Source organism: Fundulus heteroclitus, chromosome 6 (assembly GCF_011125445.2).
Source record: "Fundulus heteroclitus isolate FHET01 chromosome 6, MU-UCD_Fhet_4.1, whole genome shotgun sequence".
NCBI lineage: Eukaryota > Metazoa > Chordata > Actinopteri > Cyprinodontiformes > Fundulidae > Fundulus > Fundulus heteroclitus.
In genome coordinates this window covers 9,327,791-9,353,775 of record NC_046366.1, presented here as the reverse complement: position 1 = coordinate 9,353,775, position 25,985 = coordinate 9,327,791, and the positions used below count along the sequence as shown (strand labels likewise).

Sequence of the window (25,985 nt, the reverse complement as noted above, 5' to 3'; positions counted from 1 at the left end):
AGTGCTGTCTCATGTTTCCTGAAGCACACATGCTTGGGTTTAAACATTAACGGGCTTTGTTTAAAGGTCATTCCCTTGCAGCATCCCCGCAGTGGAAGCCGGCACCCTGACCATGGCGGATTTTGGGGAAATCCTGCGTAATATAGGAGAGTTTGGATTATTTCAGAAGACCATCCTATTTGCTCTTTGTTTTCCAAACCTCATTTTGCCTTTTCACTTTGCGAGTGTGATTTTCACCCAGTCTGATCCGGAGAGACACTGTAACACAGACTGGATCCTGAAAGCTGCTCCAAACCTGACCGCAGAGGAGCAGCTGAACCTCACTCTGCCCCGGGAGGAGGATGGGAGCTTCAGCAGGTGTCAGATGTTCGTCCCTGTGGACTGGGACATCCACACCATCAGGGAGTACGGACTTAATGAAACAACCAGGTGCATGAACGGATGGGTATATGGCAGCATGCTGTATGAGTCGACCATAGTTACCGATGTAAGTGATAAACTTGTTTCAGTTATTTACAGTGGCTAGAAAAAGTATTCACCCCCTTTGTAATTCCAGGTTGTTCTCTCACAACCTGAAATTGAAATGGTTTGTTGGAGAGTTTGCACCATTTCATTTACAGAACATGCCTTCAACGTTGAAGATAGTATTTATTTTTTATTTAATTTTGTGAAGCAAAGAAATACAACGAAATAACAAAAAACCTCAGCGTTTTAGTACTGAACCCCCAAAAGTCAACACCATAACAATGGTGTTTCTTTAGCAGTGGGCTTAGACTTGTTGTCCTGCAGGAGGGTGAACATGCGTCTCAGTCTAAAGATAACGGGCAGACTTACACAAGTTTTGTTCAGAATATCCCTGTATTTAGGAGCATCCATCTTTCTCTTGACTTGGGACAGTTTCCCAGTCCCTGGTAGTGGCAGCATGATGCTGCCACCAACATGTTTCTCTGTGGGGATGGTGCTCTCAGGGCAATGGGATGTGTTGGGTTTGCGCAAGACAGCATTGTCCTTGGTGGCCAAAAAGTTAAACTTTACACTGCATGAAAAGTGAGATTTTCGTCACTATGCGGCACTGTAGATTGTCGTGGAAGTTCAGGTTAACGGCTGTTCACGGCAATTTGCAGGCAACACCGAAAACTGCCGTGAATTGTCAGAAATTGACGTGGGCCTACCTTGGGAGTTGTCCCCCCATGACCCCCCTCCTCCTAATTCTAGGGGAGGCTTTAACATGTAAATGAAAATGCTGTGAGCTAAACAAATGTAAATCAGGGTTGCAGGGGGAGTTTACCCCAAGTGACATTTCTCTAAAAGGTAAGAAAATCTCTGGTACAAATAGATCAGGCTCTATATAACCTAAATATAGACTCTTACATTTTACCTTGAATTGATTTATTTAATTAAAGTATGCTAGATTACTGTGTATGCCATTAGCAATGGCAAATGTTATGTAAAAAAAATACACAAAATAATTTATTTCAAAAATTTGTTTTAATCAGAATCAGTTGGTAAAATGTGAATCAGAATCAGCAAGGTAAAATGTGCATTCCATACAAACATTAGAATCAGAATGAGAGGTCTGCAGAGATCACAGTCTCCTAGAGCTCAACTACTGTGCATAGTGGCATGACTACAGTGACCTTTTTTTTGGTCTTACTTAAATGCACAGAGGATGTATTAACTACACATCTCCCAGCAATGCGCTCAACTGGCAGAAATTATGCTGGGTATGACGTGTCTGTTCCCTGCAAGCCCCAAACTTCTATTGGCTTTCGTTCTGCTGACACCAAAACACTGTGCTTCACATAAAGCATATCAGCTGTGTCATTGCATGACAAAGTCCCAACCATTTGTCTTCCTAAAATACTGGCAAATTCTGCACCATATTCACCTGTCCATGGCATATGAAGCTGTTGGCTCTGCTGAAATTGCCTCATAATCTGGACTTCAATTGTCCTATTGTTGTGATTAAACTTTCCCAGTATTCCATTAAAACGCTCAAATGAAAGCAGGGTTAACATGGGGTGCAAGTTTTGAATCGCATAAAAATGTGTATGTGTCACTAATTAGGTCAAGAATAGATTATGGGAGTGTGGTATATGGTTCAGCGGCTAAGTAGGTTAAAAAATGTTTACGTTATTCAAGCTAGAGCATTGAGAATTTGTTTAGGGGCAGTTAAATCAACTCCAGTATGTGCTTTACAAATAGAATCAGGAGAAATGCCATTATGTATCAGAAGGCAACAGATAATGGTTAATTACTGGATAAATTTAAAAGGACATAATGAAGATCATCCAGTTATGAAAGTATTAGAAAGTTGTTGGGAAAGACGAAAGGGTCAATTTAATAGTTTTGGATGGATTGGGGATGATAGAGCAAAAACATTTAATGTATATAACAAAGAATTCAGTCCAACAGTATTGTGGGCTTTGAGACCTACATGGATATGGAAATATATTAATATAGATAGATCATTATTAAATATTAAGACAAGAAATATAATAGATATCTGCCAAGAATTTTACAATCAAATACAGATTAAATATAATGATTATTTGCAAATTTATACTGATGGTTCGAAAAATCCAAAAAATGAAGCAACTAGTGTAGCTGTAGTGATTCCTGAATTAAAAATTAATATTTCAAAAAGAACATCTAATTATTTTAGTATATATGCGGTAGAATTATGTGCTATATTATTAGCTTTAGAATGGGTGGAGGATACAAATATAAATAAAATAATAATTTGTAGTGATTCATTATCTGCATTATTAAGTATAGAAAAGGGATGTACAAAGATTTTTCGTTTTTTTTTTTTATTCTGGGATCATAAGGATTTGAAGGATATATATTAGGATCCAATAGATGGCAGTAATGCAACAACTATGGATGCAAGCTGTCGTTAAATCCTAAAGAAGAAGAAAAAGAAGAAGAAGAAGAAGAAGAAGAAGAAGAAGAAGAAGAAGAAGACTTTACTGTGTTTGGATTTTACTGGTATGCCGGACAACGTCTCGCGTTCAACTCCTCTAGGACGCGATCCACAACTTTCAGCCAGTCCGCAGACTGACGAGAAGAAACTGCTGATTGCTATCAGTGGACTGTCTCGTCAGCTTACTCAACATACTGCCGACATGAATGAGAGGTTCACTCAACTGCAGAATTCGGTCAACTCCAGGTTGCTGTCCATAGAGGACAAGATGGCGGCTCTGCAGTCGAAGAACTGTGCTGGAGAGACTAACTCCATCAAGAGAAGACGGATGCACAAAAGCTTGCGGTAAGAATATATTTGACTGCTAGCTAAGCTAAAAGTAGCCTAGCCATAACCCAAAGCTAAGGGTGTATTTTTTGTGATTTACAGTACGCCGTCTTCACAACTCGGAGACAAATTGCAGGCGCTATGAACCGGCGCAAGGGTAAGATTTAAAGAATATGCTTTCATTCTGCGATAAAAGGAAATAGATACGGATAGATACCGATCATAACTGTACATTTTGTTTTCACAGACTAAGCACGCCTCATAATGAGGCAGTTACCTCCTATCTGCTCGGAGCAATAACTGCAAGCCTCGATTTACACTATATTGATAAAGACGACATTGTGTGTAAGGGACTTGTTTTACTGTTTCTCCCTTGTTTTTAATGTTACTGTGACTTGCGTTTGGTTTTTATTCATACCACTCTCATTTATTTGTTTTCCAGCCGCCTGTAAGACGTATTACGAGACGGTACGCAGGAGCTTCAGATATACGCAGCCAGAGAACTCAATGCGGGCGGAAGCTGCCAAGAATTCAGCTCGGAGTCGAGCGAGAAGAAAGAGGGTAAGACTTTATTTGGTGACTATTTTTCAGGTGCATTGATAGATGTGTTGTGTCCATACGCAGTGCATCCCATCGCATAATACTGATTCATTGTTTTGTTTTTTACAGCTGCAGGAATCGAGGCAGAGCGTGCTAGCTGATGAGGAAGTGGAACTCTGGATGTCCGCCACCGTCGACCTCATGTCTGACGAGGAAGATGGCGTCGTTGGCGGGGTCTCTGGATGGATTGTACCGCCGTCATTTCGTAGGCCGGATCTCTCTGAACCCTGTGTGAAGCTGCAGTCCCGGTTAGAGGCGACGCCGAAGTACAAAGCCATGCACAGCAGGCGTCTGCACATCGGACCTCCCTCGGAAAGAACGCCGCCAGCAGTTGCCTACAACCCCGAGGAGGCAAACGGACAGTTCACGGAGTTGTAGTTTTTTGGATACGCATGTGTGGGAAGATCCTCGCGTTGTATATAGTTGTGTGTGTGTGTGTGTTTTTTTTTTTTAATAAAGCTCTTTCTTTGCATAAACATCTTCCTGGCAAATGTTAATTTCCTGTATAAATTCATTCATGTCCTTGAAGGTAGCCTAATGATAGTGTAGTAGCCTACATAAGATAACATGAATATACAGCATAATATATATATATATATATATATATATATATATATATATATATATATATATATATATATATATATATATATAAAAATCAACCAACCAACCAATCACGAGTGGTTTTACTAGTTTGAAAATAATGGTTTCAGCCAATACTGAGTAAGAACATTCTGGCCTGCCCTGGCCATGTGTGGTTTTGCTGCCAATCAGGAGCGATTTTACTTATTTAAAAATAGTGGTTTCAGCCAATACTGAGTAGGTTATTCAAGCCAGACCTGGCCAGCCGCGCGGGTTCGCTGCATTCATATGCTAATTAGGGCCATTAGTGCAGCTGATCGCTCTCCACATACGTCAGAGTCCGGTTCCGACAATTTGTGGCACTGAAAACGGCGACAAGCACGGGTTGCAAATTGTCGTTAACTGCCGAAAATGAGGGAGATCTGCGGTAGTTTACGGGGACGAAAATCTCACTTTTCATGCAGTGTTAGTCTATTCTGGCCAGAGCATCTTGCTTCAGACATTTGGCGAGTCACTCACATGCCTTTTGGAAAAGTCGAAATATGTCTTCTTATTTTCACCTCTAAGTAATGTTTTTATCTGCCGACTCTTCCATGAAGCCCAGCTCTATGGAGTGTACGTCTTATTGTGGTCTCTGTGCTGCCTCTCTGATTAATGGTCTCCTTGCCCAGTCTGTGAGTTTTGGTGAACGGACCTCTCTTGGTCATTGTGGTACAATGTGCTTTCTATTTGAAGATAATGGATTTGGTGGTGTTTTTATAAGCCCACCCTGACTTGTACTCCTCAACAACTTAGTCCCTGACTTGTTTGGGGAGGTCCTTGGTCTTCGTGGTGTGATGCCTCCTGCTTAGTAGTGCTACAGAAAAGGTGTGTTTATACTGACAGATCATGTGACAGATTGCCCTCAGATCGACTTCATTTCACTGATTATGGGACTTTTGAAGTTAATTGGTTGCACCAAAAAATTTTAGGGGCTTCATAGCAAAGTGTCAAAACAGCTATTTTCATTTCTTTTTTCAAAGGACAGATATGCATTTAAATCCTTCCAGTTCACATCCAAATCCTTCAGCTGTGGCCTGTATAAAGTGGATCTGCAAGGCTTTGGTCTGAATTCTTTGTCAGTGAAGTTCAAGTGACCCCTCTTGTAACTCATAATCAGCAGCCTCTGAGACTGTGTCTTTGTCATGCTGTTTTGATGCAGTCGTTCGCAACTCACCATCTCCCACGGAGTTCCTCTCCACTCCCTTTGCCATTTTTGTAGTTCTCAGCTGCTTATTGCTTTGCTGTGTCCATTGTGTCCAGGAACTGAGCCGTTGATTAGATGAACTCGCTGGGCAAATCCTTCTTCATATTGGCAAATATTACTGAAGCTCTGATCCTTCAACTGCTTCACGTAAACGAGGAGGACTTTCACCACTCAAAAATAATTTCTCCCAAAAAAGATAAAATTTAACCAAGCACTTCTTTGACAAGGTCCTGATAATGCCAATGCAGTTACTGTGTGGATTAATACACCCAACAACTTCTCTTCTGACGGCTTTGACATCCTTGGGATGTCTATTACCTTATCCCTAACTCTTGCGCCACCGCACACGAGTTAGGGAGTTTGTCCTGTAACTGGTGGGTTGCCGATTCAATCCCCCGCTCTGACCGTCTCAGACGTTGTGTCCTTGGGCAAGATACTTCACCCGCATCCAGTGGCGGCTGGTGCTAAAAAAACTGAGGGGGGCGCACACAAACAAACAAATAAAAAACAAACAAAACAAATCTTAAAAAATAGCACTATTTGAACATGAATTTTGCCCTCCTTTCCTTCTGCCCAGCAAATTTCTCAATTATGTTCTTGTTAAAGTCAGTCATCTCTGTGACTAGTCTTTTCTCCATTGACAACATGGCCAATGCATTCAGCCTGTCCTGAGTCATTGAGTTTCTCAGAAAAGTCTTGATTCTTTTCAGAGTTGAAAAGCACCTTTCAGCTTCTGCTGTGGTCATGGGTGTGGTGATGAGGATCTTCAAGAGCGTGACAGTTTCTGAAAAGACTTCTTCTAGATTGTTTTCCTGATTTTAATAACATTTGCTGCCATTTTTTAAGGCTGTGTTATGAAATGTGTTACAGCATTTTTGTGGGACAAGATTATACAAAATTCAGTAACCAAATGTTTTATTCCCCATTACCCATAAACTTCAGTATAACTTAAATAATAAAATATCTTGCTGACAAACATTACATCAACATACCTACACAGCATAGACACAACTAAAGGTATTTCTAACTACAAAGCACATCTTCCTAATATATTAAATAACATTACAATAAACCAGTGTAACAGTGATTTTCCACAACAACTCACCTCTGCAGCAATCCTTTCATGGTCTTCTACACTGAGTATCCGACACTTCTTCACTGGCTGACTACTAGCTACACTGCTTTGTCCAACCATGGAGTGGAGAGATCACTTGCCTGCTGCTGAATTTGTAAATTAAGACGATCCGGTCCAAGCTCCTTTATCCTGTTTTTTTTCTTCAAGTGAACCCTTTGTAAAAGCATTTTTTTGTAAAGACAAAACAGAATTTTCTCTCATTTTGAAACTACTCCACTTTGCAAGCATAACCGTGAATCAACCTAACGAACTGCAGCTGCGCTGAGTCGAATCGGGGATTGTCCAATCACACAATGTTTTTAAAAAAATTAGCCAGTACTGACACTCTACCAGTAATGACACAACAGAATAGGTGTGTCCGGGACGCAGAGCGGTGAGCCCCCATGAAAAAACCTAGATAACCAATCAAAAGTCAGCCTCAGATCACGTGCTTGCCCAAGTTTCTGCGCCTACATTGACTCCCATTAGACCGGCGCCCTGCACATAGGAAAGGAAGTGTGCACAATGTGAGCAATTAAATAGAATTATGTATTTACTATTTTAATAAGTTCTAACATGTCTATTGGACACACAGTATGAATAAATACATTTTTAAGTACTTTGCAGTTCAGAAATCATTTATTATCTAAACGATTTAAAGGGGGCGGCGCCCGAGCGCCCCCTACTGGCCAGCCGCCACTGGCCGCATCGCTGCTGGCGGTGGCACAGATATATGGCAGCCTCGCTTCGGTCAGTCTGCCTCAGGGCAGCTGTGGCAACTAACATAGCTCACCACCGTCAGGGTGTGAAAGTTGCGTGAATGGGTAAATGACTGATTGTAGTGTGAAGCGCTTTAATAAGGTGCTATACAAGTACAAGCCATTTACCATCTATTTAGATGTTCCAGGAAGAGAACAGAAAGATCTGAACGGCTTGAAAAATATGACCCTTAAATGTCTAAACGATACTTTGGAAGACAGAGCTCAACTTTTCAGGATTTCCAGAGGCCCCTGGAACACCACAAACGGTATTTAAGGGCTGAAAAAGTGGATTTTGCATGTTATGTCCCCTTTAATTTGTATTCTTCTGATTTCCCTTCACCAACTTAGACTATTTTGTGAAGATACATCACATAAAATAAAATTAAGAAACGTTACAGGTTGGAGTGCAACAAAGCAGGTAAAAAGCCAAGGGGGTGAAAACTTTTATAAGGCACTCTACAGTGGAAATTCTGATTTTTTTCTCTGTTGAAGATAAACTGGTATTGTTTTTTTTTTTTACAGTTTGATCTAGTTTGTGACCAGGCTCATTTGTTGGGAGTTGCACAGACAGTGCTTATGGCTGGCATCCTCGCTGGATGTCTCTTACTTGGACCTTTTGCTGAATCGTAAGTCCATTTACACTTTGCAAAAGTAACGTCAAACAGAAGGAACATTCAACATCTTTTATGAACCAAGCCCTTTTTTGGACTTTTTTTTCCAACGCTTTGAAGTTCAATGTGTTGTATCTATGCACTTCCCTATACATTTCTACATACAGTATTTAATGATTTTTTCCAGGCATAAACTAAATGTTTGTTTCAGGTTTGGTCGCAAACGAGCAGCTCAGATCCCCGTAGTTCTGATGGTTGTATTCACTGTAACAACTGGATTATCTCCAACCTACTCCTTATATTTGGTGTCCCAGTTCGTGGTGGGAATTGGCTATGGAGGCTATCGGCTCAACGGCGTCATCCTAAGTAAAGTTTTTTTTTTTTTACAATCTTGTTTTTTTTTTTTTTTTACTAAACAGACTCAGACAAAAACAGTTAAAGCCCAACTTAAGCAAACAGATGGGATGGCCCAGTTGGGATGTAATGTGGTAACATGGGAACCCAGATTGATAATGTGTAGCACTATACGTTTTGCACATTATCAATCTGGTTCTGGTCCCATAAAATACATTCGGTGAAAAGAGGGACATTCAGCAGAACCTTCTGAGCTGATTGGGCGAAGCTACACCTAGTGCCCACCTACAAAAGGTTGGTGTGTTTGTGAACACAAAAATCCTGTGAAAATTCAGCCTTGCAGGCAAGGTTAGTAATGTGGGAAATATAGGGGACCAGTAATGAGAATGTAAACAGTTCAGGTGGCAAAGATCTACCATTTCTGAAATGTACACTGGAAATGTACACAGTCGCCGGAGCATCCGACAGTGGGTTGCAACAGTGAGGAAAGGTCAGAGTCAGATGAGATCAGATTGTAGATGCAAAAAACATTGTTGCAAGCAATTGATGAAGTTTATCGGGTCTCATTTTGTGGTTCAATGATGTGTTCTACTTGTATAATTTCCTGGCATTGGGTCGAACTCTTTACAATATGAGGCAAGACAAAATGACATCTGCGTGTGCTCCCATTGAACTACTATTTCAAACAACGAGTCATAGCAATATTTATTACCCAACATGATAGACGGTTATATGAAACCTCCATTTGGCCTCTTACAAACTCCAGAGCCCATCAACCTTCTTTAAAGGTAGTAATGCTGTCCAATACATCCATGTATCCTCTGTGTCTGGTGACCTTTGGCCTTCAAACACTTCCAAATCCAAATCATCCTATTCCTTTCAGTTACTGGACTATTTGTCAGTGAGTGTAATATGAATGCTTTTGCTTTTAAAAAAGACAGCACACTTAGTTAGGTATATATTTTCAATAAAAATCTAAGAAAAAGTTGTATAATTGTTTCTTTGAAAAAGCTGGTTAGAAGAGACTATATTGTTAATTTCAGTCATTTCTTTTACTCTTATGCTGTTGCATTTCTGTAGCATAACTCTGGGTTCTGGTAAAAATCTCTGTGTGCACTAAGGCTTTATTACATCAGCTCCACTAAAGCCATTTAAGCCAATATAACTCAGTTGACTGTCTTAAGCAAATGAATCTCCCAAAGCCCACGGCCGAATAAATAAATAAATAAAATATTTTAATCAACTTGTTAGTTATATCAATCACAAAGTTACCAAATGATTACCGTTAGGCTTTGTGCTTGCAGGCACTGAATGGATCGGGGTGTCCAAACGATCATGGGGAGCATGCATAACTCAACTATGTGCTGCCATTGGACAGGCCATCCTCGGTGGCATGATCTACTTCATCAGAGATTGGAGACTGGCTCAAATGGTCACGGCTGCTCCGATTGCTGTGATTGCCTTTTACATATGGTCTGTATAAAAAAAGTTCTGTAACTATCCTTTTTTTTCTAGAGTTGCATCAACCAAGTGGATAATGATTTATGCATTTTGTTTAACGTCTGACATGCGGTTCCAATTTTGACCGGTTCAAAGTTTTTCTCCAATGATTACAACACATGAAAGATAAAAAAATGCACGTTTTTTAATGACGTAGCAGTTTTCAAACCAACAGAAAACAACTGAGTTACAACAGTACCCAAATTAACGGATAACATATCTAAACTTTATCAGACTTTTTATTAAATAAAAAATGCATTAATGCACATGCTGTTGGTGGTGTGTTTATGAATCAAAAACAAGTGGAAGTTCTTAGTTTTGATCCATTAATTGACCAGGAAAAAGAGATCAAACCCATCAAGGGAAAATCATCTGATCTCTGGTCAATTCATTGATGCAGCTCTAGTTTTTATGTGTTAATAAAGCTACTATCATTAAGGCTGACCCTGGCCACCCTCCGGAAGAAGCTCATTTCAGCTACTTGTATGCAGGATCTCCTTCTTTCAGTCATGATCCATACCTCATGAACATAGGTGAGGGTTGGAACGTAGACAGACAGACAGTTAAACTGAGAGTTTGCATTTTGATTCAGCTCTTTTGTCCCCACAATAGACCAGAGCAGCGCCCGCTGTCTGTCTATCTCTCGTTCAATCCTACCATCATTTGTGTAGAAGACACCAAGTCCTCTGTTTCAGGCAGAGACTTGACCTCAACCCAGAGGGGACTTTCCACCTTTTTCTGGTTGACTTAAGGCTGCTGCATACTCCACAAGAAACGAGAGATTTGTGCTTTCTTCCGCAGTGAATGACGTCATTTTGTTCTCCAAGCCCCATTTTTGAGGGTCTCCTAGCATGTTCTGGACGATGGGCAGGATTTAGATGTGTGTGTTTAGGTTGGAGAAGTGGAAATGTCTCACACATCTGTGGAACCGCAGTCACACAGTTCAGCTCTGGTGGCTTAAGTGATCGAACAGACCCATGCCACTTACTTGCGGCATTTACTCTATAACTGATCCAGGGGGGCAGTCCCGCCCTCGTATCACCACAGGTCCCCAAAGTTCGCAGTCTTTATAGGGGCAGAGCACACCGTGAGCTATTGTGTGTCTGCTCCTCAACTTTCAGCTCTCCATGTGCTCAGGTCTCTGTACCCCCCTCTCCCGTCTGTCCGCCAGGTCTGACATGAAGTGGGGTGGACTTCTGCAGCAGAGCATCTCATGCACTATGTATAGACAGAGTCAAAACAAACTTTTTTGTGTATTCTTCCCACCACAACTTAGAAAAAAATCTCTTTGTTCTCATTGAGTATGTAACAAGCTTTAGAGGCCGGTTCACACTCGACAGCGAATCGCTCCAGTGAGCACTGGAGATCATGGCCCGAAGAAGCCAACAGAACCACATCATCTGCAAAAAGCTGAGATGAGATCCTGAGGTTCCCAAACCGTGACAACCTCCTCTCCATGACTACGAATTGAGATCCTGTCCATGAACACCATAAACAGTATTGGTGATAAGGGGCTTGTGGTAATTGTTGTGGTATTTGTGCGTTCGCAAACACACAAGAATCCATCCTGTCCTGCTCCCACCTCAACCATTCGAAACAGAGGCAAAACAAGTTGGCCAATCACGTTGCAGTATTATGGTTTAAGGCGGGACAACAGCTGTGATGAATGGAATAGCTGCTGCGCCCACAGCCGAATCTGTTTTGTCAAAATCCTTATTATCACAAGTGTCACAATCCAAATAAGCATCCTTTAGCCAGCGTAACTTCTTGTGGTTTTTCATGGTGCCGGCTGCTGACGACATTTTCATTTGACAGTGTGACTGGCTAAAACCAACCTATGGTAAGCAGATACTAGGGGTCGCATCGCCCAAACTCAGAAAGGGCTGTTGAATGCCCCTCCTTTCCCCAAACTGATTCGACCGGAGCAGACCCGGATTGATAATGTGCAGATTGTAGAGTGCTACATATTATCAAGCTTGGTTGTCAAGTTGACAAGGGGCAGCCCTGGCGGAGTTCCACGCGGACTAGGAACAGGCCCAACTTTGTGCTGAGAATGTGGACACATCTCTTACTTTGGGCATACGGGGACTGTCCTGTCCTTAAAAGCTGCCCCGATACCCCAAACTACTGCAGCAACCCCCACAAAATACCTTGTAAGCCTTCTCTAGAGTCACTAAACATATTTAAACCATACTCCCATGATCCCTTTAGCTATTCCGCCAGGGTACAGGCTCCATGGCCAGGACGAAAGCCCCATTGCTCCTTAGAGATAGGGTGAGGAGCTCTGTTATCCAGGGGGCACTGAAAATAGAGCAGCTGAGTATCTATATTGAAAGGAGTCAGTTGTAGTGGTTTGAACATCTGATCCCTTTGAGGGGTTTCTAGGCACGTTTTCCCGGTGCATCACACTGGGAAAAAACCTCAGGGAGGATACAGGACCCAGCTGAGGGATATCTGGTCTTACCTGGCAATGCCTTTGGATCTCCCAAAACTAGGTTGAAGCTGTTGCTGCGGAGAGGGATTTCTGGGTTTTCCTCCTGGACCTGTTGACCCAACAATCCAATCTTGGTTACACAGAAGAAAATGGACGGACGCAATGAAGCTGCTGTCACGTTCAAAGTCAAAAGAACCTTGTAAAACATCAAGTCCTGACTTTTGCCTGACCCCATGAGAAGCTGTATAAGAGTATCTCCATGGTGATCAACGTGTGGATGCTAAACTATCATCTGTGTAGAAAGGTGAAGCTTGAGTTTCAGTTTAAACAAATATGGGCGACTCATCAAAAGTATCTTGTTTATTTTTGACAGGTTTATTCCAGAGTCAGCCAGATGGTTGCTGGACAGGGGACGGACAGAGGAGGCTAAAGAGCTGATCATCAAAGTGGCGGCCATTAACAAACGCAAAGTTTCAGACTCTCTACTGGAAAAGGTACTGCTGTTCACTTTTTTCATCTCTGCATCAAAACATGAGCGTGACTGTAACTCAATGAAAGGCAAACAGGTTGTGTAAAATTATCAGCAGAACTGCCCCAAGGCAATCCAGTGCCTTGTGAAAATATTCATATCTCGTAAAGTTTTTCATATTTTGTTACATCACAGCCACAACCTTTAGTGTGTTTTATTGGGATTTCTATGTGACAGACCAACACAAAGTAGTTCATAAATGTGAACTGAACAGAAAATGATCGAAAAATTTCAAAATGTCTAACCAAATAAAAATCTAACAATGTATTTGTGCCATACTCTTTTTTTTTTTTTTTTTTTTTTTTTTTTTTTTTTAGATGATAGACTGATCCGTTCTCTGTTAGACCCTGAACCTTTGGGATGTTTTTTTTATAATCTGGCCCCGTAAACTCCTGTGTGCTGTGTTCCCAGGTCTTCATGATGTAGGATGTTCACTAATGTACACTAGCAAACCTCTGAGGCCTTCAGATAGATATTATACTGCAAATACATTATATACAGATTGACCCTATTGACTAATTTGGTGACTGCTCAAGAAAACTGTTTGCATTAGATTTTAATTTAGTGGCATCAGTGTGAAGGAGGCCTAACACAAATGTGTGACCCAAACGGTGAGAAAGTTATTTGAATGAAAATAGAGACACAGGTAAAATCGGCAACTAAGAAAGACCAAAAATGGTTAAGAAGCTTATTACAGGGAACACAAGTTAGCACAGTTGTTGTCACTATTGCCTTGCAGCAAGAAGATCCTGGGTGTGAATCCCAGCTTGGGGCCTTTCTGCATGGAGTTTGCATGTTCTCTCTGTGCATTGGTGGGTTCTTTCCAGGTACTCTGGGTTTGTCTGGGTCCAAAAACATAACCAATTAGGTTAATTGGTGTCTAAATTGCCCTTAGGTAATCATGTGTGTGCATGATTGTTTGTTCTTATGTTTGGACTGGTGACCAGTCCAGGGTGTACCCCATCTCTTGCCCAACAGTGGAGGTAGGCAGACAGGGGCTCCATCCAAATACCCTTAATAATCGTTCCTAGCTCCTGTTCTGTAACCTTTTCTGGGGTTAACAGTAAGAACTCTATTATGGAGAGGAAAGGAGCTTTGGACTGCTGCGCCGAATTCAGACAGCCTTTAACTCTGACGTCATTACCTGGCAGAAATGCACAGTCATTCTAGTCAAATCTGGGCCTAAAGCCTACAAACTACAAAGTGTGCGTTCTCTGCTGTCCTGACGTTTTTGTTGATTTCCATGAGGGGGCTGTGCTAACAAGTCATGTCACACGCCGGTAAGGGATGGCAAAACTAGCCAGAGGAGGGAGCATACAATCTACTTTTCCTACCTCCTTCCTTGCTGACTTCACTATTCGGAAAGCACTTATCATGGCGACCGCTAATGTAGTTCCACTTCGATTAAAGAGTCCTTGCTCTATCCAGGTATTCGGACTGAGCCAGGGATCCTGCACTGCGCATCACTTGTTGCCTTTTAAAAGCTACAGCTGCTTCCTGATTGGTTGATCAATTTACACAGGTGTGGGTTATTTTCACAATTAGAGTGAGGCAACAAAAAGTAAAAACATGCCATGAAATGAAGCTAAAACAATTAGAACCAATGCTAAAATAAATAAAAATCTGCATTAAAAGCTAAACCCCCTGACCAATGCACAACTACAGTTTTAAGACTTTTATTTGTAAAGAAATATGAAACGTATATGTCCTCCAGTTCACAATTATACTATGTGTTGGTGTCTCATATACAATCTATTTAAAATGCATTGAGTTTTGTAGCTATGACTTTGTCAAATGTGGAACATAAATACATTTACAAAGGTTTAGCAGTATAATGTGTCCAGTGTGCTGGGGTCTAATGAACACCTGACTGGCAGGATGATCTTGTTTTATTAGGACTACAGATAAAAAAAAAAAATTAGGGTTGTGTGATTAGCTATAACAGGAGCAACTGTGTTGTGTTTACCCCCTGTGCATTACAGATTGTTATCAAAGAAACTGAGCAAACAGGAGGCATACTGTATCTTATTCAATCTCCTGTGCTTAGGAAGTATTTTCTTACCATTATTTTGGCATGGTAAGTGACTCTTATGAAACACGTTTCTGCACAGTTGGGAAATAGAAATCAGACATATGGCAGCATAAAGACTGACTCTTTTCGTCTCCTGCAGGTTTTCACTAAATGTTACCTACTTCTGCCTTTCGTTGAATGTGGGGAACTTCGGCTTGGACATTTTCCTGACCCAGGCCCTGTTTGGGCTCTCTGAAGTACCAGCTCATATTATCTGCATTTGGCTGCTGGAGGCAGTGGGGAGAAAAGTGTCACTGATGTCCACACTTCTGATGGGGGGACTTCTTTGCATGTTGATCCTCGCTGTTCCTCAAAGTAAACCTCAGAACATCATCAATCGCAAAACCGTGTTTAATATCGAATAGCTGCATTTTCTTGAACAACATTTGAATTTAGTCATTTTGTTCAATTCTAGCTACTGATTTTCTGTTAAAGCTTTGACCTGCTGATTCCATTCTTAGGTGATTTGGGCTTCTCTTTAAGAACGACAATTAGAACAATGTTCTGCAACACAAAATGGTTTGGACTAATGTAGAATGAAAAGTGTTTATTTGTGTTCCCTTGATGATTATACACCCATTTTACGAAGTTTCTTGATTTGGCAGAAGCCTAGAACAAAGCTAATTAGGCAACAAGCTTAATTAGCAAGACATAATATCAATATAATTAGCAAATCTTTTAAAAAAAGGATGTGAATATCTATGGATGGTGTTCATGGCATGAAAAAGACCACAGTAGTCTTCATCATGTACTTCTTCTGAGTATTTTTCTTGTTGTTTGGTTGTTTTACAGGCAACGCCATTGCTGTCACTGCATTAGCAATTGGAGGACGAATTTTGACCAACTGGGCAGGATCTATATGCAATTTATATGTTCAAGAGCTGTTTCCAACATCTTTTCGGTAAGCTGAGTCCCGTTGATGTTTTCCTATTAAAAATATACTATTCTCCAATTTTATCTTTTTTTTCATTGAATCGTTTTAATTGTGAAAGTGACATCTAGGTGTTTTGTCCCGCATTCACAGACCTAACACCTCAAATTCTTATCCATAATGTAATGTAGCATTGCATTATGGATAAGATTACATTACCAATGCTGTCACTGCTGTAGAATTTGATTTTTGGCTACAGCAGTTCCAATGAAAACTATTTGAATATATATATATATATATATATATATATATATATATATATATATATATATATATATATAACTACTTGTCTCTACATTCTCGTTTTAGACAAACAGCCTCAGGTTTGGGCTCTATTGCGAGCCGAGTTGGGGGATTGCTTTCCCCACTGCTCAACATGTTGGCTGTCTACCACTGGTCCATCCCTATCGTAGTCTACAGCAGCCTTACCATTCTCAGTGGAGCTCTCTGCTTCCTGCTCCCTGAAACCAGAAGAACAGAGCTCCCCGATTCCACCCGTGAAGCTGAAGGAAACGGGTAAGAAAGCTGGATTTTGAAAACACTGGTCAGGACCCTACATGACCAGGCATTTACACTTTCTAAAATAAATGTTTGCCTTTATTATTATTATTATTATTATTATTATTATTATTATTATTATTATTATTATTATTATTATTATTATTAATAATAATAATAATAATAATAATAATAATAATAATAATAATAATAATAATAATATAATTTTCAGGTCTTTACATTTTGCATGGGACAAAATTAATAGAGCAGACAAATACAATTCAACAGACTGGACAGTGAGGCAGTTGGTGACACTGTTGCTTTGCAGCAAGAAGGTCCTAGGTTTAAATCCTGATCTTGGGTCTTTCTGCATGGAGTTTGCATTTTCTCTCTGTGCATGTTTGGGTCCTCTACGGGTACTCTGGCTTCCTCCCAATGTCTATAAACACGGCAGTTAGGTTAATTGATTTATCTAAAATCCCCCTTCGGCTTGAGTGTGTTTGTGCCCGGTTGTTTGTTCTGTTTGTCTCTGTGTTGCCCTGTGATGGACTGCTGACCTGTCCATTGTGCAAAGATTGCTGGAAATAGGCAGCAGTCCCCAGCAAACCTGCAAGGATGAGAGGTTATAGACAATGGATAGAAAAAACTGTAGAACGTGGCCTTTAAATCAAAATGTGTTTATAAATCACATGATGCTTTTGTCAAGAATTCATACAGTCCATGATGTCCATGATGGCAAATGCAAAAAAGACTTTCTGTATATGATTGTTAAAAGTATATAGCCATGTTATATGCCTTTACCGAAAATACCAAAATCCAGTTCATTATGATAAAATGAGGCTTTATACTGCAAGTGTCCATCCAGGTGGTGTTTTGATAGTCCTTTTCTAGCCTAAATAGAACCCCAGCAACGGGCACAATGAGCTGACATACACAGACGTGATGCCGTCTACCGGGTGTACCGCATAACTACGAGAAAGCCAGATGGTGGCCATTGACACAGCTACTAAATAACTCCCAACCTAGCTGCCCATGCTGTAATGCCTGTGTACCAACTTGACCTACTCCAATTTCAAGTTTCAGTGAGTCCTTCCCTGAGCCTCCTTTCACAAAATCGAGGAAAATGAAACCTCCTACCAGGTGACGTAACCCCGTCACATGATGTTGTAATGATAAATATACACATAAAAACAAAGCTTAAAAGACAAAAAAAAAAATACTACACCACCAGGACATAATAATCCTTCAGAAAAAAAAGTGTATGCAACCAGAGTGAGTTACTGGCGTATAAATTTAAAAAATGTCAAATAACATGAATATGTTCCTTTAAGACGGTACTTTGCAAGGGGACTTTGCAGCAGTAACCTTGACTGCAAGATGAATTGAACACATAAGATGAACACACGAGAATCCATCTTGTACCGCTCCGGCTTCAACCGTTTGTGTCAGGACTAAAAACGGTTCGGACCAATCACGTTGCAGTATTGAGGTTTAAGGCAGGACATACCAGTACGACGAAAGCAAGAGCGGTTGAGCCCTCAGCCGAACCACTACCACAGAAATCCTTAAAAAATGTGTGAAATGTTGGCCATTTTTTGAAATCCATACTAAGTTTCACTCGTTATTGATGATCTCCTGGTTATTGTTCGCTACATGAACTGCTGAACATGTCCCGCACTAACATGAACATCTTTTCCTTTGTTACCACAGGAAGACTCAGCAGAATCGGCAAAACGACTCGAATGAAGATTTACAAAACAAATCAACCAAATTGTAATATGTATAGTTCTGTTTTTAATGCACTAAACATTATTTCATTTACTCTTTAGTCTATAAATGATGCTAAGCATTGGAAAAATATGGTTTGTTTTTTATCTTCTGTAGCCATCAAACCTCCAGACAATTTTAATTCCAGTTTAATTATTGGTGCGGTGTTGTTTATTTATGCTCAGATGTTAAAGTGACCTTGCTTCTAGCTATTAATGTTTTCTACTCCTTTCCATCTGGTAGCAGCATAAATCATTTACAGTCTAACCTACTTCTACAACTTTAGTCAGTCAAACTGTTTGTTAAAGATTTCTCCTGCTTATGTTCATTTTGTATAAAAAGAACAATTCTTTAACTTACGGTTCCATAAATTACAGGGATGAACTCAGGACATAAAAGTCACGGCGTAATGTCTGTACATTTAGTTTGTCGTCACATTTGTTTCAAGATGAACATAAAAACCTTTAAACCGAAGCCTTTATGGCTCATATTTTTGTTGTTTTGAGACAATTTTGAGAATCTCTGGCTTACAGCTTGTACTGCTTCTTTATTGTACGGTGTGTTTATTTAATGATCGCTCACATTAACTGCACCCTTTTAATATAAATATTATTAGCTATATTCCAGGAACAGCCTACGTTGCAAATGCTATAAATTTGGTGATGAATTCAACTCTTGTTTATGGAAAATAATTACACATGAAAACATCAGGTACACATATGGCTAAGAAACCTATTTTCTAGTAGGGTTCAAGAACTGGAACCCTCCTTTGAACGTTAGTAACTGTTTGTAGCTTCCTTATCTGCACAAAGCCTACACAATTATCTAAAATAAAGGGACGTTTTTGTTGTTGTTCTTGCTAAGATCTTGTCAAGATCTAAATTTTTTGTTCCATTTGAGATTTGATGTGTTATTAAAATGTTCCTTTAATATTTTGGCGTAGTGTATTATAAATTGTATCACTTACTAACATGATGTAAGTAAGCAAGAAGTGGATTTTGCACAATGTAGTCTGCTTGTTGTGGTTGGTCTTATCCCTAATGATTAATCTATTGTAAAAGGGCAAATGCAAATTTGCACACTGTATATGTAATGCCATTTATATGAATTACATAATTTTGTATATTTCATCATGTCGAGATAAAACTTTATATCAAATACACCTGCCACAGCAGGCATGCTGTAAATATTTTATTTTAAGATTCAGAAGGTCTTTTGGTTACCCTGGCTGAGCCACACACACACACACACACACACACACACACACACGCACGCACACACACACACACACACACACACACACACACACACACACACACACACTTGATCTCACTGACTACTTAAAAATCAAAATGGGAACGACCTTTACAGTAAAGTACACTATTTAATTTCACCGGTTAAATTTTAACTTGTTTGAGTTTTATTGTGGACATGAGCTGTAGCACAACTTTAATCAGCCTTTAATTACACCGATACACTGAATGTGGCATGTTTAGCCTTTAAAGCTATTGCAGTTCTTTTATATGTGAATTTATAGCTTTTCACTTGGATTCCTTCACCCTGATACCAAAGAATGTTCCTAGTGATGTACAGTGAAGACTTTGAGCAGTGCAGATATATGGAGGTGGGCTTATTTCCTTTTAACAGGTTCCAGTAGAGCAGTGGTTCTCAAATATTCTCTGTTCCACCCTTGCTTTGAAGAAGGAAACATTTCATGCCCCCCATCCCAACAAAATGAGTCAAAAATGTAACTCTTATTGTTCTCTGTTTTAATGAATTAAGGCTATCGTTCTGAAGATTATCAAGAATCCCTTTTAAAATGTATAAGATATATATTGGTTCATTTATAACATATAGCGGTGGTTTCTAACAACTAGAATGTTTCAGGATTGCTACGCTTTTTTAACCATATAATATTAATAACAGTATAAATGTTTTTTTTAGCCTGACTCGTACCTGCTGTCCAAACAAAGGATGAAACAAAAATGTTTACTGCCTGTGGAGACAGCAGCACATTCTCTCTCTGCACATGTTATTTTTGAGTAGCTATGAACCTCATATGGCAAAATAATATCAAGCCATTAATATCAAATACAAACTTCAGTTACACTGAGTTTGGTACTTTCTTTTGGAGTTTATTAATAGTGTTCATCATACTACTGAACGCTGGTACAGACCAAACAGCAGGGGGTGCTGTTGTCAAATGTAGAATTATTGTGAAGTCCTGTATTTTATGGACAAAAAAAAAAGCAAGGCCTGTTAATCTCAATGATGACTTTCCTGGTTAAATAAAGATGTATTAAAATAAATAAATAAATAGTGGTTTTCTTCTAGACAAGTGTTCTTTATAAGTTGATATAACTTGTTTTCTTTGTCTGAGCTGCATGTTTGCATGTTCCAAACACCTGGAATTAAAGGCATACCTCCCCGAATACAAATATACTATAAATAAATAAAACAATGAAGTAATCAATACATAACAGTCCATACAGATTAAAGTTTATTCCATATATGTCTGATTTATTCATTTAGAGCAAAGGCTGTTCATTTACAGCAGGGGTGTCAAACTCATTTTGGTTGAGGGGCCGCATACAGCTTTATCTGATCTCAAGAGGGCCACACGAGTTAACTCATTGCAAGATTAAATAGAACTAATAAATGTGGACTTGTTGTTGATTTTTATATTAAATTAATTTCACTTTTACACAATATATTATTAATAACCTCAGTGTTTTTAAGAAAAGTATGTGCAATTTCAACAATACTTTTACTCAGTTAAACATTTGTCATGTAGGACATTTGGAACTTAAAAACACTGTCCTACATGACAAAATACATCAAACAGATAAAAATTAAGAAATGATTTAAAATTTCCACACCTGAAGCTTAATCTGCTAATTAAAACACAGCGCCCCTCGTGGACAATATAGGAACTGCATATTTTCAATTAAACGAAGTACATGTTTTTTTCATTAATTGTTTTATCATTCTCTTCCTTTTATCTCCTCTTTCTTTCACCTTTTGTTTTTTTTCTTCTTGTTATTCATTTCCTCTCCTACTTTCCCATTGTAGTGTCCATATCATTTGAGATATTCCCCACATGAATCATAATAAAACTATTCACATTCATAAATCAAGTGGAGTACCATACTGCTCCACTTGTGAAAGTCAAATCTGATTAGCTCTTTTTGGCATTAAGACAACAATTATTATTGCCACATTGCCAGACAGGACACTGGGGGGGGGGGGGGGGGGGGGGGGGGGGAATTCTTATTTTTTTTTTACAATAATGCATATAGCCACAGGGCCGGACTAAATTGTTCGGCGGGCCGGATCCGGCCCGCGGGCTGTATGTTTGACACCCCTGATTTACAGGATAGATTTCTGTATAACCCTTAAATCTTCCAGCAAGTTTATTCAGAAAAGGTCATCCAAAGGTCATTCTATACACGCACAAAAATAAATTTCTGAAAATTGAAAATGCATGAATACCAAACAAACAAGGGGTTTCCAAACTGATTTCAGTGTAAACTTGTAAAAAAAAATTAATTTATCTTAAGAATTACAGCTGATTTGTATATTGCATTATTTCATCTGGTTTGCAAGGGAATGTATAAACAGAAGTTAAAGCAAAAGCCTGGCTTTACCCAAGCAGATCATCCATCCAGCTGCTGCTCTCTGATTTCTGCTCGGTGTTGCTGCCTTCAGAGGCCAACAAACCATCCTCAAACCCATTAGCATTACTTTGCTCTGCTTCAGGGAGTACCTGTACATCTAAGGCAAAAATGTCTTCAGCAAAAAGATCTACCTGGTTGGAAGGGGCCATAGTAGATGATGCGTCAGACCCGAGTAAATCATTTAGTGAATTGGAAATGTGGGGATTGTTTGGTTGCATTGGAAACACATCTGCATTGTCTGAGAACTGGCCAACTCCAAAGATGTCGTCAGGAAAGGCAGAAAACTGATTTGTGGAAGCTTCTGCTTCTTGATGGTCGGCTGCATCAAAGACAATAGGCTGAGAGAACAAATCGTTTGAGCTGAATATGTCTAAGTCAGCAATCTTGTCACTCATCTGGTTGACTGCACTGAATGGATCTGGGTTATCGTCTTGCTTTACAGGTGCTGAGTCGTGGACGCTTGGTGGATCTGTCATTGCTGGTAATAACTGAGTCTCAGCTGATAGAGGCTGAGTGTCTATCAGACTGAAATCATCAGGAAACGCTGCTGCAGTCTCAGCTGACAGAGGCTGAGTGTCTATCAGACTGAAATCATCAGGAAACGCTGCTGCAGTCTCAGCTGAGGCAGTCAGAGAGGAGGAGGAACCGTCAACGTTGGCGCTGTCAGACAAATTAAATAAACTGGTGGGATCTTGTGGATTTTCCTTGCTAGGACCGAAAAGTGCTTCACTGATTAGGTTTCCTCCCTTTGCTTCAGGTGCATCAGGCAGTTTGTTTGAATTTTGAGAAGATTCATCTGAATTTATCTCAACAGAGGCCTCGCCCACCTGGGCTGTGCTCATAACTTCTCCACAATTATCATCCAAAACTGGATGAATTGAACTGTCATCACTGCTTCCTTCAGGTTTGCACTCAGTGACTGATTCCTCGGGCATTAGGTTCATTAAATGCGTGTCAGATAGGACGACCCCAGGCTGCTCTACTGGATCACTTGCAGACTGGTCTGTGACTACACTGATTTGTAATTCTGATCCTTCATCAACTGGACCTTCATCGGTGTTCTCTGGAGTTTTCAGGTCCTCACTGGCGTCTTTGATGGAGGTCTTGGGTGAATTGTCTTGCTCCATAAACGGGCCGTGAGTTTCCTCAGAACACTGTAAGTTGGTCTGATTTGCAGCATCTGGTTCCAAAGGTGCAACTTCAAAAAGGTTTTGCTTCTCCTGATTCTCTTCTGACGTAGTGGTTGGTTCGTTCTCTACCTTCTCGTCATCAGTATGTATTTTGGTATTTTTTTCTTGTTGTGCGGATGTTTTTGTGGCGTCAAAGGAGGATTGAAACAGTCTTCCTAAAAGTCCACCACTAGATTTCCCATCAGCTTTCTTTGCATCCTTGGGATCTGCTTTTGCTGCTTTGTCATTGCCAGTCGATGTGAAGAGTTTTGTCAAAGGGCTCCTTCCTTTAGACCAGGATCCCAGTTTAGATTTTGAGCTCGTCCTTGCCAGAGGCTTCTTCTGATTCTGACTGTTGTCTTTATCACTGTTTGAACCAGTTGTTGCTAACTGGTTTTCAGTCATGTCAGGACTGACCTCCTCTCCGATCACACGTCCTGCAGGATCTTGTGGAGCTCTCAGATCCTCAGAATCATATTTACGGACCTGATACGCTGAAGCAACATCTGGTCTCTCGGGTGGTTCGTTTTGTCCTGTATTGTCTTCAGTTAAACTGGATGTTTCTGTGTGACTTTGAAAATCAAGTGGGTCATTGACCTCCTTAACATCTTCAGTCAGAGTTGCATCATCCGTTTGTGGTATCTCTTGCCTGCTCTCCATCTTGGCATCATTCTCCTGGCCCAGACCGGTTGCTGGATCTTCACTGTCTTGATAGTTAGTGGTTTCAAGGTTTACATCACTTTCTCTGACCCCATTGCTTGAAGGATCCCCATCCATGTCTTTGATCTCTGTTGCATCCATGGAGCTATTTGTGAGACGTTGCTCAAACTGATGTGGGAAGTTTTCATTTTCAGCTCCAGAGTTTAGCTGGCTGGACTGGTCGCACAAAGCCACGTCAACATTCTGAGCAAAACGTACAGTTTTCCTAACCTTATTTGGAGACGCTTCCCGTTTGTTAGAAACTGGACCATTGTTTGGTTTTGAAAGGGTCGCCATTCTGGTCTGAACTGGTCTTTGGTGACTCACAGACATATTCTTTGCTGTGCTAGGTAAAGGATTTTTGCGTTCGATTAGAGGGGTGGGGATTTGGAATGAGGCTGCTTTTGACTCTGGTTTTTCTGAGCGCAGCTCCTCATTTGAGATCAAACTTGCTGTCTTGAAGTGTCCCTTCCCTCCCTTGTCTGTTGCTTCTCTCCTGTAGTCAGGTTTGTCGCTCCTCCAACGCTCGGACACACCAGCTGTAGCATTTTTGCCAGCGCTGTACACCTTACTTTTCAGCACAGGCACATTTGTTGGCTGTGTTGGACTCACCCTGGTAGTGGTCTTCTCTGGCGGCCATCTTACTTTCAGCTTACCCTTTACATCAGCAGCACTCTTATGTCTACACTCGGTTACGGTCGCCTTTGCACTAACCAGGTCAACAGATACATTTGAGTTGTGTTTGGTAATATTTGGCGTGGCCCGGGCGTCGGGCTCATCTGTTCCTTTATCTTTGTGAAGCCAGCGGTCCTTATGTTGTGTGTGCCCAAATCCTTCATCGTAGTTCCCTTTTCTCTTGAACAGCTGCTGGTAGTGGGAAATGCAGTAGAACTCTCCATACAGAGATGAATAGTTGTGAGTGCTGTATTTTCAAATAAAAACAGATATAGTTTAGTTTTATATATATATATATATATATATATATATATATATATATATATATATATATATATATATATATATATACATACATACAATGGCTAAGAATTTTACTCATCAGCGCCTATTATTTACATAATTCAACCATCCAAACTTCTGCAGGGTCATTGTAAAATTGTATCAATTTATTATTCTTACCTGAGCTTCTTCTGACAGTGCTTACAGCAGAAACAGTTGTGGTGCAGGGTTAGCTTGTTGACCACCATTCTTTCAACCGGATACACTGGTGTTAAGCAGGCGGCACACATCTCCTTGGCAGGTGCCTGGAACTGTGATGATGGAGACATTTTTTTTTTCACAATAACTTTATGTTGCCTGTTCATAATTAGCTTTTTGCAGTCTTTTGTCAACACTGGATTTGCAATGTTCTAATCAATACGTCTTCTTTGGGCATAAGGTTACAGTTACAAATGTATTTTTACAACTTACAGAAAAAAATCTAATTTCAGACCACTGAACCTTGTAGAATTAATTAGAAGTTATTGATAGATAAGTAACTTTGGACTTAAGGTATATGAGCCAATTTTAAATCATGTCAAATATGATGTGTTTTGGTCTGAGTAATGGATCTAAGCAGTGAAAGTACAGAAATAAGTCTTACATTTACTTGTAGTGCTTTCAAAAAGCATTGGTCACTTAATACATGTCTTCCTATCATGTATTTTTGTCATGTTGAAACTTTTTAGGTCATCAAACCATTTTAGTATTAGATAACTGCAGTAAATACAAAAGCCCTTTTCAAACAACAATTTCATTTATTAAGGAAAAAGGAAATCCAAAGCAACCTATTAGCTGCGTTTAGAGATCTTTTAGCCTAGGTCGTGTTGTCCAAGAGGTTCAGTCCTAGTGATTTCTTGATTCTAGAGGTCTGTCTGAGAAATTTAACTCAACTTTCCCCAAAATGTCTTTAATCCTAGTTGATTCAAGATGTAACATTGGAGATTACATTTTCACATAGGACCAGATTGGCTGGGATATTTTTCCCCTCTTATTGAATTCAATCAGGAGTTGAAAACTGTATGCTTGTATATCATCAGGTTATCTTTATCTGATACTTGATGCAAAATATTCACATGTGGAAAAAAGCAAGAGCAGATGAAACCTGTAAGAGGGAAAATACTTTTTTACAGCACTATATTGACCATTTAGAGAATCTAATGCAGCAGTATCATGATTAGTATTATGTAAAA

General features: G+C 39.9%; 2 protein-coding genes and 1 long non-coding RNA gene across 3 annotated transcripts; 2 read left to right on the top strand and 1 right to left on the bottom strand.

Moving 5' to 3' along the window:
* Positions 1 to 103: 103 nt before the first annotated feature.
* slc22a13a (solute carrier family 22 member 13a) lies at positions 104 to 19,373 on the top strand. The gene is made up of 10 exons (XM_036137998.1): positions 104 to 487; positions 8,079 to 8,182; positions 8,379 to 8,533; positions 9,826 to 9,994; positions 12,829 to 12,949; positions 14,967 to 15,061; positions 15,156 to 15,370; positions 15,848 to 15,956; positions 16,296 to 16,502; positions 18,195 to 19,373. Exons 1-10 carry the CDS (start codon positions 113 to 115, stop codon positions 18,259 to 18,261), a joined length of 1,617 nt encoding a protein of 538 aa, XP_035993891.1. The 5' UTR covers positions 104 to 112; the 3' UTR covers positions 18,262 to 19,373.
* Positions 2,962 to 4,029, top strand: LOC118563412. Its single transcript, XR_004931209.1, has 5 exons — positions 2,962 to 3,271; positions 3,356 to 3,410; positions 3,501 to 3,598; positions 3,696 to 3,814; positions 3,923 to 4,029. It is a non-coding gene; the product is annotated as an uncharacterized LOC118563412 (long non-coding RNA).
* A 2,281-nt stretch (positions 19,374 to 21,654) lies between the features above and the next one.
* Positions 21,655 to 25,001, bottom strand: LOC110368875. Its single transcript, XM_021319413.2, has 2 exons — positions 24,934 to 25,001; positions 21,655 to 24,724 (listed from the first exon to the last, which is right to left on the bottom strand). Exons 1-2 carry the CDS (start codon positions 24,999 to 25,001, stop codon positions 21,895 to 21,897), a joined length of 2,898 nt encoding a protein of 965 aa, XP_021175088.2. The 3' UTR covers positions 21,655 to 21,894.
* Between the last annotated feature and the right edge of the window lie 984 nt (positions 25,002 to 25,985).